The 22,385-nt window shown below is 40.2% G+C and overlaps 1 protein-coding gene across 1 annotated transcript; it reads left to right on the plus strand.

Annotated features, from left to right (window-relative positions):
• Positions 1-1,335: 1,335 nt before the first annotated feature.
• Positions 1,336-1,776, plus strand: LOC126792411 (uncharacterized). The gene has a single exon (XM_050518835.1). It carries the CDS (start codon positions 1,336-1,338, stop codon positions 1,774-1,776), a length of 441 nt encoding a protein of 146 aa, XP_050374792.1.
• The last annotated feature ends 20,609 nt before the right edge of the window (positions 1,777-22,385 follow it).

Here is a 22,385-nt window from a genome sequence, read left to right on the forward strand (position 1 = left end):
CAACCATTCAGTCGACTCATGAAGAAAGATGTTTTATTTGTATGGGATGAAGCTTGTCGCAATGCCTTTGAGAGCATAAACAAATACCTGGCGAATCCTCCGGTGTTGGGTGCACCTATCGCCGGGATACCTCTTATCCTTTACATCGCGGTTCAAGAGAGATCACTTGGGGCCCTTCTTGCCCAAGTAAATGAAGCCAAAAAAGAGAAAGCCTTGTACGACTTAAGTCGGACCTGAGTTAAATTATCCGCCAATAGAGAAGATGTGTCTTACACTCGTCTTCGCTATTCAAAAGTTGAGGCATTACATGCAAGCTTACACAATGCACTTAGTAGCGCGAGCGGATCCAGTTAAGTTCATATTATCAAAACCAGTTCTAACCGGGCGCATGGCTAAGTGGGCGTTACTATTGAACCAATATGACATCATATATGTGCCCGCTAAAGCAGTGAAAGAACAGGCGTTGGCTGGCTTCCTGGTAGACCACCTTATTCCGGCAGATTGGGAAATCTCAAATGACTTTCCGGACGAGGAAGTCTTCCTTACAGAGGTCCTCCAGATTTGGAAGTTGTTTTTCGATGGCTCATCTAGGGCAAACGGAGCAGGGGCTGGTGTTATCTTTGTCTCTCCACAGAAACAGATATTGCCTTATTCTTTCACTCTTGGGGAGCTATGCTCTAACAATGTCGCAGAGTATCTAGCGTTAATCATAGGATTGCAAACAACGTTAGAAATTGAAATCCAAAGTCTCGAAGTGTATGGAGACTCGAAGTTGGTAATTGATCAACTCCTCACTAATTACAAGGTCAAGAAGGAAGATTTGTTACCTTATTTCCAACTCGCCACACAACTCTTGAAGGGCTTTGATAACGTTACACTCATACAAGTGCCACGAAAAGAAATCAAATGGAAGACGCGTTGGTGAACTTGGCGGCGACCTTGGCATTGTCTGGAGATGAAATTTTGGACATCCCAATTTACCAAAAGTGGGTCGTGACAACAAAGCCTTTACTCTAGTATGACAGTTGTCATGTAGTGTCAGTTTACACCATTGATGTTGAAGATTGGAGGCATTATTTTATCGACTATCTTGAGCACAACAAGTTTCCCGAAGATTTGAAGCAAAAGTGGTGCATCAAACGGCGAGCACCGCGCTTCCTCTACTACAAAGAAATTTTATATCAGAGGTCATTTGACGGAGTACTCCTTCAATGCTTGGGAAAAGATGAAGCGGCCAAAGTCATGGAAGAGGTTCATTCTGGAGTGTATGGAGCACATCAATGAGGACCAAAGTTACATTTTCAAGTAAGACGACTAGTGTATTATTGGCCCACCATGGTCAAGGATTGTATGGAGTATGCACAGAAATGTCAAGCTTGCCAGTTTCATGCCAACTTCATTCATCAGACACCCGAGCCGCTGCATCCGACAATTGCTTCACACCCATTCGATGTCTGGGGAATGGATGCAATCGGACCCATCACTTTGAAATCGTCGACTGGTCATATGTACATTCTTGCAGCCACAGATTCTTTCTCAAAGTGGGCAGAGGCGATACCGCTCAAAGAAATAAAGGAAGAAAATGTTGTGGACTTCATTACGGGAAGCATTATACAACGTTATGGTATATCACGCTGCATCATCACAGACAACGCCAAGTATTTCTCGAATACCACAACAGAAAAGTTGAGTAAGAAATTTCACTTCAAGCTGAGTAAGAATACCGCAACCATTGATGTTGAAGATTGGGAGGAATCCTTTTATCGACTATCTTGAGCACAACAAGCTTCCCGAAGATTCGAAGCAAAAGTGGAGCATCAAGCGGCGAGCACCGCGCTTCCTCTACTACAAAGAAATTTTATATCGAAGGTCATTGGACAGAGTACTCCTTCGATGCTTGGGAAAAGATGAAGCGGCCAAAGCCATAAAAGAGGTTCATTCTGGAGTGTGTAGAGCACATCAGTGAGGACCAAAGTTATATTTTCAAGTCAGACGACTAGGGTATTATTGGCCCACCATGGTCAAGGATTGTATGGAGTATGCACAGAAATGTCAAGCTTGTCAGTTTCATGCCAACTTCATTCATCAGACACCCGAGCCGCTGCATCCGACAATTGCTTCGCACCCATTTGATTTCTGGGGAATGGATGCAATCGGACCTATCACTTCGAAATCGTCGGCTGGTCATATGTACATTATGGCAGCCACAAATTCTTTCTCAAAGTGGGCATGGGCAATACCGCTCAAAGGAATAAAGGAAGAAAATGGTGTGGACTTCATTACGGGAAGCTTAATAAAACGTTATGGTATACCACGTTCCATCATCACAGACAACGTCAAGTATTTCTCGAATACCGCAACAAAAAAGTGGAGTAAGAAATTCCACTTCAAGCTTCACTTCTCTTCGATGTATAACGCTCCGGCAAATGGTTTGGCAGAGGCATTTAATAAAACGCTTTGTAATATTCTGAAAAAAAAAACTGTCAGCAAGAAGCAGAGGGATTAGCATGAGAAATTGGGCGAAGCTCTCTGGGCTTATAGAACGACCTATCGGACAGTCACAAATACTACACCTTATTCTCTCGTCTATGGTGTCGAAGTCGTGTTACCATTAGAGAAAGAAATTCTGTCATTAAGAATCGCTTTGCAAGAAAATCTCACAAATGAGGAAAATGTCAAGTTACGCCTTCAAGAGTTAGAAGCTTTGGACGAGAAGAGGCTTGATGCACAACAACACCTGGAATGCTACCAAACTCGGATGTCACACGCCTTCAACAAAGGTGTTCGACCACAGTCATTTCAAGTTGATGATTTAGTTCTTGCTGTTCAAAGACCCATCATTATGACGCACAAGACTGGCTCCAAATTCAAGTCAAAATGGGATGGTCCTTACGTTGTTAGAGAAGTATACACCAATAGAGCTTACAAAATTGTGGCGGAAGACGGTTTGATGATCGGTCCCATTAACGACAAGTTCATGAAGAAGTACCATGCTTGAAAACATCAAAAATGCTCCAAGTCTGTACGAGCCTAAACTGCATAAGACAAGAAAACAAAACAAAACAAAACAAAAATGTTCCACGTCTGCATGAGCTTAAACTGCACAAGGCACCTAAAAAACAAAACCCTTAAACTACGTGATGACTTGATTCCTTCTGTAGATGGATACGTAAGTAGCTTGAGAATAACAATCTTAAGTTCAGTCACACCAAAATAAAAAGAAGCAAGTCTCAATCATTCAAGTCAGCTATCACATCCAGGTCAAACCATTGAAGTTACTACGATGTTCTTCAAAACTGACTCGCAATTTCTTTGCCTCTTCAATCTATGTCACAGTCAGTTATGGAATCTCTCGAATTTGGCACTTCTTCTGTTTTAGATCAACAAGTCTTGCACTGTGAAAAAAAAAGTATGAACTTAGCTCTTCGTTGCCTGACTTGGGCGGTTGGAAGCTGGCTACTTAGTGATTCATTACATAAGTACACTGTGAGACGGGAGTTGAGCTGCCATAGAATGGAGCTTTAAAAGTGAATGGCCCAGTAAGAGAGAGATATACGGTTAAGGTGGTGTCATCATGTTGCTCATCTTCAACATCGTCGAGGATAGTCATTGTCCCGTCCTTGAAACTCTTGAAAGCCGTCATGCTGAATGTGATGTGTAAAGCCTAAAACGCTTTTATTAAGTGTTGTCAAGTCTATGAAATGAAAGCAGTCAAGCGATTAGGTCGTTTACGTTCTTCAACCTTCTAAAAGCCGTCATGTTCAATATGATGAGTAAAGCCTAAAACGCTTATATTGAGTGTTGTCAAGTCTATGAAATGAAAGCAGTCAAGCGATTAGGTCGTTTACGTTATTCAACCTTCTGAAAGCCGTCATGCTGATTGTGATGCGTAAAACCTAAAACGCTTTTATTGAGTACTGTCAAGTCTATGAATTGACAGCAGTCAAGCGATTAGGTCTTTTGCGTTCTTCAAACTCTTGAAAGCCGTTATGGTGAATGTGATGCGTAAAGGCTAAAACGCTTTTATTGAGTGTTGTCAAGCCTATGAAATGAGAACAGTCAAGCGATTAGGTCGTTTACGTTCTTGAAACTCTTGAAAGCCACCGTGGTGAATATGATGCGTAAAGCCTAAAACGCTTTTATTGAGTGCTGTCAAGTCTATGAAATGAGAGCAGTCAAGCGATTAGGTCATTTACGTTCTTCAAATCCGCCAGAAATCAATGCATTTCGAAAGCAGTCAGATGGTTAGATCGATCGCGACTCTCAAATTTGTTGTCAAAAATCCTACAAAAAAAAAATAGTCAAAATCAGACCATGATCCTATAAAAAAAACAGGATCGCATAGCAGGAGCCGAGCCGGAGCCAGAGCCAAGAATAAGCCGAGCCGGAGAGAGACAGCTGCATTAAACAACACCAACAGGAATGGTGCAGAATCATATTTGTCTGAGGCCGTGGTGATCTCTTTAGCTCCCATAATAATGACAGCAAGAGAAAGATCAAATGGAAACCCTCCACCTGAAGAATCTCAATCAGGGAGCAATCCTGATGTAACACATGTTACTCAATTGAAATAAAAAAAAAACTTTACGAGGCTATGGTACTTTGTATATAAGCACACGGTATCAGGCATTGCTGAAAAAGATGGAGGTGAACAACCTGATGAAGCAGAAAAAAAAACACAGAAAAAATCGCCTTGCGCGGTGATGGATCCAAAGCTGAGCTTGACAAATGAGCATCCAGACAATAAAAATAATCAACTCCACCATTGGCCTCAAAAATGTTAAGTCATATGGAACAGAGGGGCGTAAGAAAGATGGTCCACAAGTTTCTCCAGTTGATAAGGTGTTTGACCACATCTTATTTAGAGGAAGCGACATTAAGGATTTCCAAGCTACATCTGCACACAAAAAGGAAAGTGAAGAATGTATCTAAGTATGTCATCAGTGTCGCAAAGAATCCAGAATTTGCACATAAATTACATGCCGTCTTGTTGGAGAGTGGTGCTTCACCTACTCCTAACTTATTTTCATATATGAATCCTCAATATCTAAATGAAGGTAAATTGCTTGGACAAATCAATGCAAATGGGGAACTTGTAGGTGATGGGGTCCATGATTACCTGGTTAAACTATTATCAAGCAGTGCCAATCTTCTGCCGTGAATGTAACTGAGTGGCAGAACGGAAGAACTTCATGTTGAAGATAAAGATGAAAATTGAACGGCAATGAGTAATGAATGAAATGCTTGTGTGTTGAACTATAAAATTACAGGCGATTAAATAGACAAGCATGCACTCCTAAGCAATCAATGCTAGAGAAGACATTTGTCAATGATCATCAATAAATGCCAACACTCCTAAGCAATTAATGCTAGAGAAAAAATTTGTCAATAATCATCAATCAATACCAACACTCCTAAACAATCAATGTTAGAGAAGAAATTTGTCAATGATCATCAATAAATGCCAACACTCCTAAGCAATCAATGTTAGAGAAGAAATTTGCCAATGATCATCAATAAATGACAACACTCCTAAGCAATTAATGCTAGAGATGAAATTTGTCAATGATCATCAATAAATGCTTAAGCCATACCAAATCAAATAAATCGACGGGAAAGTTAATAATTGATAGGAGCACTTTGTGCGACGTTCTTAACATGTTTTTACCTCAATGTGTACTTTGCTTAGCCCTTATTGTTGTACTATTGAGTCATTAAGTCGTAGTAAGAGTCTTGGGAGGTATTGGAAGCATTTTTGTGCTTACATGAGTTTAAAACGCATAATTGGTCTAGAGTCCTATTTTGACTAGGAATCCTTGTTAGGTTTTGAAACTAATTATCTCTTACTTATGATTTTATTTTCTTATTTTCAGATTTGATTGAAGAGATAATTAAAGAAAAAGAGATGGAGCAAAGTCATGCAACAATTAAATAAAAGATGATCATTAAAGGTATAAAACATGGCATGTTTTAAGGATTAAAGTATGACATGTTTTAGGGAACAAAACATGGCATGATTTAAGGGATTAAAACATTGCATTATAATATGAGGAAATATGCAACTACCCTCATTCTTTCCTCTATATATACATGGCTTCATCTCTCAAATAAGAACACTTCTCATTTGCATTCAAGAGCCAAACCTCTACCAAAATACTACCTCAAACATCTTTCACCAAAACAGCAAGTCATTCTTCTCCATATACAAATTCTATCTCCACCGAAATCACCATTGAAGACACACCTCCAATGTTCCTACAACGTGTGATTCTCGCAACTCTTCTCCACGGGTTTGTTCATTTTTGATTTTTTACAATACTTTGTCTATGAAGATTGTAGTATGATGTTTGTGTGAGATTATTATTTTGTATTAAGAATCGAAATTTTCAGATTGTTTTATTGGATTTTTGGTTCTTTGCCAAATTGATGGTTTCTTATAATTAATGAGTTTGTATTTCTATTGTTGTGTTCTAATCATCTTTCTCATACTTTTAGATAATTTTCAGATATGTGCATATGAATTTAGTGCTTGGATGTAGTCCATAAGATTGTGTTTGAGTGCTAGATTCATCAACCATATTGACACAAATCGAATCATGCCCTAAGTAGGTTCAGTTTGTGTGGATTAAAAGTGATAAAAATTCTGGAATTTTGCATATGAAACCATGGTGGGTGACGCCACACATGAAACATGTCTCCAACAAAGATTTGGTTCTTAAATGTAATTTTGTTTGATTTCTACTCTAAGTGTTATTGAATTTGATTACATGCAAATTTAGATTAGGCCCTAAATCAATCTAAATGTTAATTGAAATCTTGCATGATTAGATGATCCCCTAAGGCTCTAATTGTATTGGTGTCTAAAAAAATATGTAATTGGTCAAATTAGAATGCATGATAGGTTCCAACTTGTAATTATGTGGTGTAATGGTAAATTTGGTTTAAGTTTGTTAAAGAGAAGTCGATCATGTAAATAGTAATTTAGGTTTTATTAAAGTAGTTAATAATCAATCTCAAACCCCCCATTATTTGTTAACACTAAAAGTTTAGAGTTCCCTTCAATTCCCCGGAAAGAACGATCTCTGCTTATTCTATACTAACGATGATGTTTTACAGGGTTTATTATAGACATTTTAACCAACGCTCTATTAATAATTTCCTTTCATGGCGAACTAAATCTCGGAAGTCTTAAGGAAATATTACTACAAAATTTGCGTAGCTCCGGAAGCTAGCTCCATAAATTCTCCAAATCAAAGTGTATACTTCAAGCTGCGCTTTCGGCACGTGACGACGACATGTCTGCAGCACAACTTGAAGTGGGGGCATTTGTAGACAAAATAAATTTAATGAAGTAAATCATCTAAGAACCTGACAAAATTGCACACGTGGCCCAAAAGTCAACAAAGTCAGTACGGATCTGAATAAAACTCGCGACAGCACATAAACGGATGATCGTATTTGAAGCTACGTGATTCCGACTTAAATTGGAAATTGAATGTCATTGATGATCGAAATGGTAATCAGACATTTGATTAAATTAATAAATTCCTTTAGGTTATAATTAAATCAATTATTTGAATCTGTTTAATTTAGTTATGAGAATAACTAATTTTAAATTAATCAGAAAATACATATTGATTTAATTATAAAATTAGAGAAATTTATTATTTAAGTGTCATTAAAATATTCAATTAAAAAAATAAAGCTTTAACACTATAAATACATCATCCAACATAAACAGAGATGAGATTTTTACGTTGGAGAAGAGAGAAAATCACTTGAGCAAGATCACTCTCGAGAAATCCCAAAGTCTCCAAAGTCCACGAAGAATCATTAAGCTATCAAATTGCTCGTTCTTCATCAAATCAAAATCCAAACTCAAGTCCACGAAGAATCATCAATCTACCAAATCGCTCGTTCTTCATCAAGTCCAAATCCAAACTCAAGTCCACGAAGAATCATCAAGCTACCAAATATCTCGTTCTTCATCAAATCCAAATCCAAACTCAAATTCTCAAGATTAAGTGCATATCACCCTTGAGCCAAGTTACATACGGAGATAGAATCAGAGGAGTTCACAAAGATTGTAACCCCGCGCTTGATTATTAGTAAATCACACTTTATTTGTACACGTGTCTGCATTCCTATTTGTTTTCAGATTCTCGTTCTACAAATTGGCACGCCCAGTGGGACATTTTGGCCTCTCATCTCCATTTCCGAAGAAATCTTTCGTTTGTGCGATGGCTTCCAAGAACAACTAAGCCGTTGTAATAACCCTAAATTTCAAACATTTTAGTTTGATTTGAATTCTATAAAATTTCGAATTTTAATTAGAATGAATGTGTTTGGTGGCGACGTTATTAAACGAGAAACGGAAACGTTCTCGGAACGTTTGAATTGAAAAACGTTACATTTCCGTAACGTTTATATCGACTTTTATTCTGTCGATCGTTTGCGAAAACTTCCTTCACGAAAGTTGTAGAACTCGTCAATACAAGTTCGTGGATATGTGACGCGTTCGAATCGGACGTCGTACGAAAAAGTTATTAACGACGGAAGTTAGTTTCCGATCTGGAAAAGGGTATAAAAGGAAAAATTTAAGGGTTAGGGTTTCCATTTTCGGAAACCCTTCACCCCGCCTCCCTTTTCCCTTTTCTCTCTCTCCCCTCGCGATTCTCTCCCTACCCGAGCTCTCTCTCTCTCTCTCACTCACTGTCCTCGCCGGCGATCTCCATTACCGTTCGGCCGTGGTCTCCACCGCCCAGCATAGGAGCACCGCACGGCTCATCTCTGCAGACCCCGAGGTCGACGCATCTCCTCGCGATTGTTGTGAGCCTCCGCGCTCCAACCCGAGGCCGCAACCATCGCGCCACCATCGAGCACCACTTCGGCGACGCAAGGGCACGGGGGAGAGCTCCACGACGCCGACCCTCGCCCTTAGAACCCTCCGCTATCGACCCAGGGGCACCCAAGTCCTCCCCAAGGAATCGAAGCTTCACCGACGATCCGAGCTTCGTCAAATCGGAGGTTTTAGCTGCGTTTAAGGTATGAATTATTGTAATTGATGGATGGATTGTAATTGTTGATGAATTTTGGGATCGAATTGAGGAGATCGGAGGTGTGTGAGGAGGAGGGGATACCGCCGCCTAGAGGCGGCGCGTGGGTTAGTTTAGGAGGGGTCTGTGGCTGGGGGAAGGAAGAGGAGGAGGAGGAGGAGAGATTGGGCATGGTGGTGACATCACACGCGCCGGTTTTGGCTCGGCGCGTGGGTCCCACGCGCAGCCTGCCGGAGGTGGCGCGTGTACCCCACGCGCCGCCACGTGCGGCGGTGTGACAGTGTTTCCGATAGGGGTATTTTGGTAATTTACTGAAATGTAAATGTAAATTTTATTTATTACGGTAAATGTAATTAAATTTTACCTTCGGTAAATGTAAATATAAATTACTTTCAGTAAATGTAAAAAAAGTAATTTGTAAAAGGTAATAAGTAAATTTTATTTACTGAGATTGTATTTACATTTAAATAGTACCTATACGTACAAAAATACGTATTAATATTTATACGTACAGAAATACGTATATAATATTTATACATACAGAAATACGTATATACTTTTTATACGTACAGAAATACGTATTAATATTTATACGTACAGAAATACGTATATAATATGTATACGTACATAATTATGTATATAGTATTTATACGTACAGAAATATGTATATAATATTTATACGTACAGAAATACGTATTAATTGTATATTTGTACAGTAACCGTGAATAGTAACACTGAACAATAATTTCGTAAAACCGAAAATTGCTGAACAGTAACCGATTATTACTGTTTCGGCATTTAAAGGTTTACGAAACGATTCTAAATTCTTTTCTTATCTTTTCAAGGTGATCGTTAAATCAAGGAAAGGAATTATCTTCGGGAATTGTGGGATTACGCTCAAGTCAATAAGGTGAGTAAAATCTCACATATTTACGAATCTACCCTTGCGGAGATTCAAGATTTTACAAGAGTTTTTAATATTGAATTACGACATGTATACGATATAGTGGATTATATATATATATTGTATAAATGGTAATAAGTACATATATATATAGTTTGCTATATTATATACTGTTATAAATTCATTGGGATTTGTCATTTCGATGACGAGAATTAAATGTTGAGCATGTGATGTAATTTTTGTACAATATGAGGTGTGATTATTGTACGTGGTTTTAACATGAGTTTGTTAAAATGTTTTGTCTTCGGACGAGTTTTGTCTTCGGACGAGTTTTTGTCTTCGGACGTGTTTATGAAATATGACATGTATACGATATAATGGATTATATATATATTGTATAAATGGTAAATATGTACATATATATATAGTTTGCAATATAATATACTGTTATGATTTTATCGTGATTTATGTCATTTCGATGACGAGATTTAAATATCGAGCATGTGATTTTGATTTGTACAATATGATGTGAGATTATTGTACGTGATTTTAACATTAAGTTTGTTAAAATGTTGATTTGTCTTCGGACATGATTTTTGGTACAATATGATGTGAGATTATTGTACGTGATTTTTAACATTGAGGTTGTTAAAATGTTGATTTGTCTTCGGACGTGATTGGTACAATATGATGTGAGATTATTGTACGTGTTTGGCAAGTCGGAACCTAGCCTTTGGCCGGGTGAAAGTTACGATACAGTTAGAGCTCTAGTCTGTCTGCCATAGTACTGCATGTGAGGTAACGGGTGGTTATCTGCTCATGGGTACTCAGATTGTTTTGGATGTTGGGTAGCGGGTGGCTATCCAATATCGGCGGTGTATTACGAGAGGGGTAACAGATGTGTACCAGCGTTCTTGGTACCCGTATTATAAATGCATTTGGGTAACCAGAAGGGTTACTTAATTTCTCATGAGCACTTCTTTTCATATTTCTTTGGGACAACCAGATGGGCCGTCCATTGACTCATGAGTGCATTTATATTTGTTTGATTTGTGGAATTTTCGTATATATTGATATGCGAGTTATATATTTTCATTTTACTCATACGAGCTGTAAAGCTTACCGGGTTTGTGTTTACAATCCCGGTGCACTAATTCGATGGTGTAGTGGATAACTCCGCAGGTGTGGATTAGCGGGAATTGACGGACCACTCAGAGGACTTGAAGTTATTTATCTCCAGCTTATGTGAGGATTTTGTGTGACTATCTTGTGAGTTTGTTGTGAGGATTATACATTTTCATTTGTTATAATGTTGAATTATAATTTGGTTGTAATAATCGGTTTGACTGAGTTGTATTTTGAACTCAGAGATGATCCGCTGTGGCATTTTAAATGATTTCGATTTCATCGAGATTGTTTGGTGTTTAACGACTTTGAAATTTTGAGTTTTTAGGCTTGAAATTTTGGGGTCGTTACAGCCGTTCCATCGAAGAAATCCAGGTCCACAACCGCGAGGTCAAGCGGAAAGGCCGAGCCGGTCAAGAAATCCAAACAAACATTCTCCAAATCAAAGAGTGAACTGATAGCCCTTGTCACCCGGAGCGTGGCTAGAGCTTAACCCATGACATTTATGGCACTTTCTAGTAAGCCTCGTCAACCAGTCATCACCTTAGAGAGATTGGGAGCAATAGAGCATGCCTCTCAGAGTGGGAAGAAGCAAGTGTCAAAAGAGAATGAGCCAAAAGAGCAATATCCTATATTCGTTCATGGTGATGGCCCTATCTTGGAAGCCGTTTTCTCTTATGACGAATCAAGCACGTCATCATACCATAGAAGTCCCAAAGAAGATGGCGAAAACTTTCATTCTATAGTGCATGAGTCCTCTTCTGATAATGTGCAGGTCTTGGTGACGGGGACATCTACAATCGAGGACCAACTCTCCAATCTGTTGGAGATGGTTGAAAAGTTCACCCGAACGGTTGAAGAAAATGACGTGCAAATCGCTGAGCTTTATAGCAAGTTGGGAGATTACGATGATGAGAACTCCACCAAAGGGTCGCCTGGAAGGAGCAAAGTAAACGAAAAGGGAGAAACGTCCAAAAACAATGACGACTCGCTTGGTTCCTTGTCACTCCAGCAATTGGAGGACATCATCACCAACTCGATTCGGGATCAATATGGAGGTTCTTCTCGTGACTCCCTCATTTAATCCAAACCTTACAGTAAGAGGATCGACAACTTAAGGATGCCGCTGGGATATCAACCACCAAAGTTCCAAAATTTTGAGGGTAAAGGGAACCCGAAGCAACACGTTGCTCACTTTGTGGAAACTTGGAGTAACGCCGGGACATAAGGCGATCACCTTGTCAAGCAGTTTGTTCGCTCGTTGAAGGGAAACGCCTTTGAGTGGTATACAGACTTAGCGTTGGAGTATGTTGACAGTTTGGACCAAATGGAGCGTGAGTTCCTCAATCGATTCTATAGTACAAGGCGGACGGTGAGCATGATGGAGCTAAATAGCACGAAGCAACAGAAGGAGGAACCCGCAGTCGACTACATCAATAGATGACGCTTACTTGGCCTTGATTGCAATGACTGATTATCAAAGGTGTCAGCCGTTGAAATGTGCATCCAAGACATGCACTTTGATTTACTATACATCTTGCAAGGAATCAAACCTCGTTCTTTCGAAGAGTTGGCTACTCGAGCCCATGACATGGAGCTAAGCTTGGCAAGTCATAAGGGAAGGAATGAGTCCATGGTTGACCAACGAAAAGACAAAGTCTTTGGAAGTAAATTTGACAAAGTTGTGAAGAAGCCTTCCAAAGAATCAATGGTCATCAATACTGCACCGGTTAAGATCTCTACACGAGATAAGAAGGAGTTCAATAACGTGGAACCCCCTCGGACCTACGATAGGAGTAAACGAATGTTGAAGGAGATGGAGCGAAATACGTACCCGTTCCCAGACTCTAATGTGGCGGGCATGTTAGAAGATCTGCTCGAAAACAAGATAATAGATCTTCCGGAGTGCAAGCGTCCAGAAGATTGAGCTGGACGTTGACGACGTTGCTGAAGTCAAATTCATTACCGTAACATTCAGATCGTTCGAGCCAGTTCCACTCCCTTTTCACCCGATGAAAGCATCGTTATGTTCCACAAAGGAGGCGCGCGAACATAAGAATACCAAAGAAGTTAAAGAACATCCTGCTTCCACACCTATCCTCCAAGTTGCCTCTAATGTCAATGATGAAGGATGGATATTGGTCACCCGGAGAAGAACTCGCAAATGTATGATGTCAAATTCACCGATTGCCCAACCAAGTCATAAGAAATCACCTCCACAACGGGAGGAGAGTGGACGAGGACGCTTTAAGACGAAAGTCATTTCATATTTGTGGAAGCCTCTTCGCCAGAACTTGTCAATAGAGCACTTGCTTGCAAAACAACCGAATGTCACTTCAATGGCCACAAGTTGTGAAGTTAGCTCCGAAGGAGACCGAAAGTTTGAAGCAAGAGAAATAGGTGCAAGACAAGTGTTAAAAAAAAGGTGTTGAAACAATTGGAGAGTCTACCTTTCCAACTTAACCCATCTGATTTGATGCAATTGCCAAAATCAACGAGATGCGCACTTGTGAAGTTGCTTATCGACGTAGGAAAACACTCCACAAGCATGAAAGAATGTGGCGCGTGTGATGCATATTGTGATAACATTTACTTCACAATGGTGACCTCCAATTGGGCTCTAAGCCACATAATTGACCTCTACACTGTAACATTTTTGTAACACGAGGGTGCAGTTCTGAGGAGAAAGCAAAAGAAAAGTGAAAACCCATTAGCCACTAAAACTGCCTACGGTAAGTTGGCAACCGAGCGAGCGGCGTCTTAGACCGTTCTATAGGTACTATAACTTCTTATATGTTTAAATTTGTCAAGTTATAGAACCATGAACATTAGCCACTAAAACTGCCTACGGTAAGTTGGCAACCGAGCGAGCGGCGTCTTAGACCGTTCTATAGGTACTATAACTTCTTATATGTTTAAATTTGTCAAGTTATAGAACCATGAATTTGATCTATTATCTACACTTTCGGACCCATCTCTGTATGGGGTAATGGCAGTTGCACTACAAGAAAAAAAGTCCTAAACGACGAAAAAAGTTTCGTCATTTAGAGCAAATGCACCGCATAGGCAAATGATAAGGGCAAGATGATAGTTTTTTCCTCCTAAATATGCATATTGTTCCTGCCTCTCACCTTTCTCATGCAGCCGCAAAAGGCAATACTTTCACTTCTCAGTTTTACCCTTGTGTTTCTTCTATGCTCTATTGGAAAAAAAAAATCCCAGATCAGATTTATTAAAACAAAAAATTGTATATACATACCCAGATTTCCAAATCAATTTCAACTTAACCCAGTCTTCTTTTCAATCAAATCTAGGCTTGTAATCAATCGAAGTCTCTAATTGTGAAGAAACCATCCAAAAAAAACCCCCCAAACCCCTGAAGACCTCGATAGAACCATCTGATTCCCAACGAATCTGGTAGTGAATCCACATTGTTGAAGATGATTTTTTAGTAGGGAGAATTCCACCGACTCTCTGGAGGCTTTGTATTTATACAAAAATGGGTGTGAATCATCTCGTTGATGGTTTGGAGAAGCTTGTCAAAAGAGTTGGAGGAGAAGAATACCGGTACTCCACTAGGGACAAAATTGGGAAGAGAAAGTTGAATTGCTTGAGTTTTGATTGATAATTCATATACAAATTGCTTCCTATATATAGGCTAATTCATTCACCTACTCACTCCACTATCTCCACCACTATACCTACTACTCACACCTACTACATTCCACTAACACTCCCCCTCAAGTTGGCGCATACACATCAACCATGCCCAACTTGCAAAGTGAGTCATAAAAAACATTCTTGGACACTCCTTTGGTGAGTATATCTGCAAGTTGCTCTTCTGTAGGAACAAACGGAAAGCAAATGATCTCAGCGTCTAACTTCTCTTTTATAAAGTGACGATCAACCTCTACATGTTTTGTACGATCATGTTGCACAGGATTCTGTGAAATATTAATAGCTGCCTTGTTGTCACAGTATAGTTGTATAGCATTCTTAGGTTTAACACCCAAATCTTGTAGCAAATTCCTAATCCACAACAACTCGCACACTCCTTGAGCCATACCTCTGTATTCTGCTTCAGCACTAGATCGAGCTACCACATTTTGTTTCTTACTCCTCCATGTAACAAGGTTACCTCCAACAAAGGTAAAATACCCTGATGTTGACCTCCGATCTGTAATGTTTCCAGCCCAGTCTGCATCTGTGAAGCCACAAACATCAACGATATTGTTGTGATTAGAAAACATTACTCCTCTCCCTGGGGCTGACTTCAAGTACCTCAAGATCCTTACAACAGCATCCATGTGGTCCTCACTGGGGTTATGCATGAACTGACTTACTACACTTACTGCATACGCAACATCTGGTCTGGTATGTGATAGATAAATCAGGCGCCCGACTAGCCTCTGATAACGCGGTTTGTCAGTAGGGACTTGATCTGGATACTCTGCTAACCGGTGGTTCTGCTCAATAGGAGTATCAATGGGAGTGCAGTCCAACATACCTGTCTCTGTTAGTAGATCAAGGATGTACTTCCTTTGACACAGATAGATACCTTTGCTTCCCCGGGCTACTTCAATGCCTAAGAAGTACTTGAGTGTACCTAGGTCTTTCATCTCAAACTCTGTGGCAAGCTGTTTCTGTAATCTATCCACCTCAACAGTATCATTCCCAGTAACTACCATATCATCAACATATATAATTAGGGCTGTTACCTTCCTTTGTTGATGTTTGAGAAATAACGTGTGGTCTGAATTACTTTGTCTGTAGCCAAGTTTCCTCATGAATTGTGAGAATCTTCCGAACCAAGCACGAGGTGACTGTTTAAGACCATACAAGGACTTTCTCAATCTGCATACGGAGTTACTTGGGGAGGTGGCCACATATCCAGGCGGAAGATCCATGTATACTTCCTCTATTAGTTCTCCATGAAGGAATGCATTCTTGACATCAAACTGCCTAAGTGGCCAGTTCAAGTTAGCAGCGACAGAGATCAATACCCGGATAGTGTTCATCTTTGCCACAGGTGCAAATGTCTCATCATAGTCTATGCCATATGTCTGGGTGTACCCCTTCGCTACTAGGCGTGCCTTATACCGGTTTACTGACCCATCTGGATTATGTTTCACTGTAAACACCCAACGACATCCTACGGTTTTCTTGCCATATGGTGGAGGTACAAGCTCCCAAGTATTGTTCTTTTGTAATGCTTCCATCTCTTCCTCCATTGCTTTCCTCCATTTTGGATCTCCCAATGCATCCTGCACTTTGTTAGGTACTGATACAGTAGATATTTGATTCACAAATGACTCATATGACTTAGATAATCTTTTGGTAGATATAAAGTTTGCCACTGGATACTTGGCTTTAGTCTGAAGAGTAGACTCATATTTTTTTGTTGGTTGTCCCCGAGTAGACCTATTTGGCAAAACATATTGTCTACTAGTATCCCTAATAGAATGACTAACCTCAGGTGAGTGATCTTCTGTACCAGGAGGGCATTGGTCAGGGGTATAAACAGTGATACGGGAGATATGAGGGGCAGTTGTGTTGTCAGCTTCTGGTGTCTCAATTGATTGAGTGACAACCTCTGGTGGCGCCTGTGTGGCTGATGATTGAGTAACAACCTCTGGTGGCGCCTGCGTGGCTGATACTTTGGTAATCTCAACGGGACCTGTTACCACATCGACTGGCTCACTTGTCTCCCCCTTTCCATGATATAACTCTTCAAAATACGAATTCTCCCCCTGAAGAGTAGTATCAGAAGAGGAAAAATAACTCATATCCTCAAAAAAGGTAACATCCATAGTGACATAGTACTTCCGAGTAGGGGGGTGATAGCACCGGTATCCTTTCTGATGTCCTCCGTACCCAACAAACACACATTTAATTGCCCGGGCATCCAACTTAGAACGCTGATGTTGTGGAAGATGAACAAAAGCAACACAACCGAAAACACGGGCAGGAAGATTATGAAAAGAGGGTAAGGAGACATGAGATGCAAGCACCTCATAGGGAACTTTCCCTTGAAGGACACGAGATGGAAGACGATTAATAAGGTGGGCGGAAGTAATGACAGCATCACCCCAAAGGTATTTAGGCATGTGGGCACTAAAGAGAATACACCGAGCCATTTCAAGTAAATGACGATTTTTTCTTTCAGAAACCCCATTTTGCTCAGGTGTGTAAGGACACATTGTTTGATGAACAATTCCATGTGTGTTAAAGAACTCCTGAAAGACATGATTCACATATTCCCCCCCCCATTATCAGACCGAAGAATGCGAATGGTGGCATTATATTGTGTTTGGGCAGAGGTATAGAAGGCACGAAAAGCTGAAAAAACCTCATTTTTATTTTTAAGAAGAACAATCCATGAGAGACGTGTGCAATCATCAATAAATGACACAAAATATCGCATTCCTGATACAGTTGACTCTTTCAAGGGTCCCCAAACATCAGAATGGATTAATTCAAAAGGAAGAAAACTTTTAGTAGAAGTACTAGGGGAATAAGTAGATCGATGACTCTTGCCCAAAACACATGTCTCACAACATAAACAAGACTCGTCCACATTAATAAATAAAGTAGGCATGGATTTTTTCATAACACTAAAGGATGGATGCCCTAAGCGACGATGCCATAACCAAACTTCACTTAGCTTGTCAGAAGTGGAGAGTAAAGCGGTCTGAGACGGTCCCCCTGGTTTTTCCCCTGCGTATGTCAGATCCAGATGAAACAACCGGCCCCTCAGATACCCCCGACCAATTACCCGTCTGGTGAGAAGATCCTGAAAGATCACATACATAGGAAAAAAGGTCACAGAGCACTGAGCGTCAGCGTTCAATTGGGGAACAGAGATCAAATGATGAGATAAAGCAGGAACATAGAGTACATTGTGAAGCTCTATGGTGGGAGTAATACGAACAGACCCTGTCCCTAATACGGGGAATGCCTCACCATTAGCATTAGTAACATAGGGTACGGGTGGAGGGGATAATACGGTAAAATAAGATTTGACATAAGTCATATGATCAGATGCACCAGAATCAATAATCCAGGTATCAGAACTAACAGAGTGAGAAATATTGAATGCCATACCAATTTGACCACGGCCAACGATGGATGCGGTAGGTGATCCTCCAGCAGTATGATGATCCTGCCCAACCACACCATAGATATCGAGTTCCGGAACTAAGTGAAGAGCTGCTGTTGCCTTTGCCTGGGGACGATAATTAGGCCTTTTGGGCCTAAGATGTGGATATAATTTCCAACAGGTCGCACGAGCATGGTTGGTGTCATGGCAATAAGAGCAAGGAGGGCAGGGCTGATTCCCGAAACCTGGTGGTGGTCCATGTCGATGAAGGGGAGCGGAAGTTGCTTGCGGAAGAGGTGGTGCCGGAGATCGAGCATGAACAGTAAGGTTGGAAATGACAGCCGGTGCCGGAAGAATACTCTCTTGCTGAGACTCATCCTTTCGGATATAGGTGAAAGCGGTGAGTAGGCTAGGTGGTTCGGTCATTCGGAGCAATTCGCCTTTCGCACTGGTATGCTTGGCATCAAGACCTTTCAGAAAATGGTGAACTCGTTCAAGCTCCTTCTCCTTTTGGTACCAAACGATATCCTCTTGATTTTGAATCATGCAAGGACGTTTCACATCAATCTCAGCCCAAATATTTTTTAGTTTGGTGAAATAGTGCGCCACCGGTTGCCCATCCTGGTGTATGGCCAAAGCTGTGCACATCAACTCATGAACCTGTATGAAATCAGAGTCATTACTAAATAAGCTAGTTAGTGTCTCCCATATTGCCTGTGCGGTAGCACATGCCTCCACCAGATCAACTATCTCATCATTCATAGCTTTCCACAAGACTGACATAACAAGACCATCATCGTCGTCCCATTTAGTGTAGGCAACAATATCCTCAGGACTAGGAGCTTTAGTGACGCCGGTGACATGTCTCATCTTATGCATGCCTCGAAGATGAGCAGTCATAAGTCGTTTCCATTTACGGAAATTGGTTCCGTTGAGTTTGGTGCCCCCAAATGATCCACTATCAGAACTTTTGACAGATACTTCGAAGGTCGGGAGCTGAGAACCCTCAGTTTCGTGTCCAGAACCCATTGAAAAGAAACAAGGTATTAAGATAGCAAACAAAAAACAAAAAATGAGAACAATCTGTCGTCGGTGTATTTGCACTGACGGTGAGTATGAACTGACAAAATCTGGCGAACCGGGTCGGATCGGTGGACCGGGTCGGGTCGGAGGACCGGATCGGATCGGTGGACCGGGTCGGATCGGTGACCGGGTCGGATCGGAGTACCGGGTCGGGTTGGTGAACCGGGTCGGATGACCGGGTCGAATCTGTTGACCGGGTCGGGTCTAGAGCGTTTTTTGGGGCCGGGCCGGAGCGAGCTCTAACCGGGTCGGTGTAGAGAGATCGGGGAAATGCTTCGGCGAGCAGCGGCGACTGAGGACGTCCGGCGAGGAGCGGCAAGCGGCGGCGAGCAGCGGCGACTGAGGACGTCCGGCGAGGAGCGGCAAGCGGCGGCGAGCAGCGGTGAGCGGTGGCGAGTAGCGGCGAGCAGCGACGAAGAGCGGAGAGACTACTTCGGGTCGAGTAAGATCACCGGAGATCGTTGGATGGCGCAGGGAAGGAGGCAGAACCCGACCGGAAGAGATGAAAGCAGAAATGGAAGGCAGAACCCGACCGGAAGAGATGGAAGCAGAACCCGACCGGAAGAAAAAAAAAACGGGAAAAAAAGTCCCAGAAAAAACAGAGCTCAATGCTCTGATACCAAGTTGAATTGCTTGAGTTTTGATTGATAATTCATATACAAATTGCTTCCTATATATAGGCTAATTCATTCACCTACTCACTCCACTATCTCCACCACTATACCTACTACTCACACCTACTACATTCCACTAACAGAGAAAAGTGTCCTGGGTAAAACGATAGGGTTTGCCCAATCAGTCTGAGAGGCGAAACTTGACAGTGGGCTTGGTCGACCACTCTTTAGTCGGGCAACAAGACACGTGGTGTATCAATTCTGAGTTGACATAGAGGGCAAGACCGGTCTTGCCTAATCCGTTGTACTTGCTCTTAGGTAAGTCTTTAAGTGACGAATAGTGTCATAATTTTTTTTCGTCGTTTTAGATGTTTCTTACATGACAAAAATGTAGTTTCCTTGTCTGGGAAAGTACTTAAATGACAAAATCAATTTATCGTTTTATATTCGTCGTTTAGGTTAAGTCATGCGCGACGATAAACAACTTGTCATATAGGTTAACTTAGCCTTTGTGGAGATTCATGTCTCGTTGATTTCCCCTTTGAATATTACATATGATTTTTTTTGAACTCCTATTATTTTCTTAACTATTAAATGTTGCCGGATCCATGCCTCCATGGACACCCAAATTATAGCCAAAGATTATTATCAGATTATGGATAATCAAAATTTATAGGAATTTATGGCTTGTAATAAGAACATGATATTTCCTAAACCAAACAGGTACTGTTAATTATTTTCTATTTTCTTTCAGAACTGTTTTTAAAAGAATAAATCTATATAAATATAATGTAATTATGAACCTTCAATTATTCCTTAGATAAAGTTGCACTGTTATTCCATATTATGTTTTCAATTGATTAATGAGGTTAATTTAAAATAAGGGATTTTCAAAGCAATAAGTATGACACAATTTAATTAAGTAATTTGGTAAATTCATTCCATTATGATTTTCCTTATTAAGACTATGACAGTCGATTTTCTTAATTATTTACTTATAAATGATCTCTAACTTAGGCGATGATATGATAGAATTAGTTGTCTAAGTCCCAAAATTTTAGGCGCCCAGACTTCCGCCCAAATTTTGAGCCAAGTTCAAACAATTTTTTTTTAAATTTTGGGCAATTCCCCAATTTTTTTTAAGAATTCTTTAATAAGGTCCATACCTTATCGACTTAAACTCACTCCCCTCACTTCAGCCCTCTCCTTCAGAAGAAGACCTTCCCACCGCCGCGTTGCCCGTCCGGCATCTTCAAAGGATTTAGAGCTCCGGCGAACTGTTGAGTCTCTCTTTCGGTAATCCCAGCCTCTACTTCTCATAATTAGCTCGATTATTGCCTTTGATTTCACGAATTCAAGCCTAACATCACTTTCCTTTTCTCTGTCCTTCACCCCCGCTGTACCTCCACCGTCGTCCTTTACCTTTCTGGCGTGCGTCCTTCACAACTCGCCAATCCCTTCTTCGACCCCGACTCCAACATCGTCCACGAGCACCCGTCAAGCTTTCTCCTCTGTGTATATTGGTGATTGATTCAATTGGCTTGCAAATAAACCTTAAACTTTAGCTTCTGGGTTTATGTTCTTTAATTGGGACTTAAGGGGAAGAGCTTGGTGGTGATAGGCCGGTGGTGGTTGAGGTGGCGGCGCGTGTGGTAGTCTTTGGGGTGAGAAGAAGAACCAGAAACTAAAAAAACTATTAATTGCAAAAATGAAAATTTCATTAAATAAGAAGAAAAGAAAAAACAAAAAAATTGAAAAGTTTTGGAAATTGAATAACAAATTTTTTTAAAATAACGTCTATATACTTGAGCGACGAAGTGCTTCTCGTTTAAGTTAATCATTATTTGTTATCTTAGTACTTAAAGAAGTTAAGAGAAGAATCAATTTTTGTCGTATAAGTTATAACTAAAATGATGCGTGCAGTGATTTCATCTTATAAGTACTTAAGCCACAGTTCTTAGGTGACGATGCTTAAGCGATGAAATTTTCGTCGGTAAAGTACTTATGTAACAAACTATTGTTCTTAAATGTCGAATTGTTTTTGTCGTTTAAGACATTTTCTGGTAGTGTTGTATTTTATATTAAAATTCTACTTACCTCTATTTAGGCCTAGTTTGGTACCGTTTCACTTCTAAAAAAATTAGTTTTTAGGTTGACTTTTAAAATCTATAGTGTTTGGTAACTTCAGTAAAATTAGTTTTTTATTTATAGAATTTATAGGTCACTCACAGCCAGTGTTTGAAATATCGGATATATCGGCTGATAATTCGAATCTCATACGATAAGGGCATATCGGTCAAATATCGGTCAAACTTTGATTTTTTCATTTTTCATTTTTTATTTAATTTTTTAATATTTATTTCCTCTCTTTTTTTTTTGAAAAACTTATATATATTTTTTTTCATTTTTTCATATATATTTTTAATTTATATATATTTTAAATATATATGATGAATTCAAGAATAAATAATCATTCTTAAATACCTATTTTTATTATTAGATGT

The sequence above is a fragment of the Argentina anserina genome, chromosome 4, assembly GCF_933775445.1.
Source record: "Argentina anserina chromosome 4, drPotAnse1.1, whole genome shotgun sequence".
In the NCBI taxonomy this organism is placed as follows: Eukaryota; Viridiplantae; Streptophyta; class Magnoliopsida; order Rosales; family Rosaceae; genus Argentina; species Argentina anserina.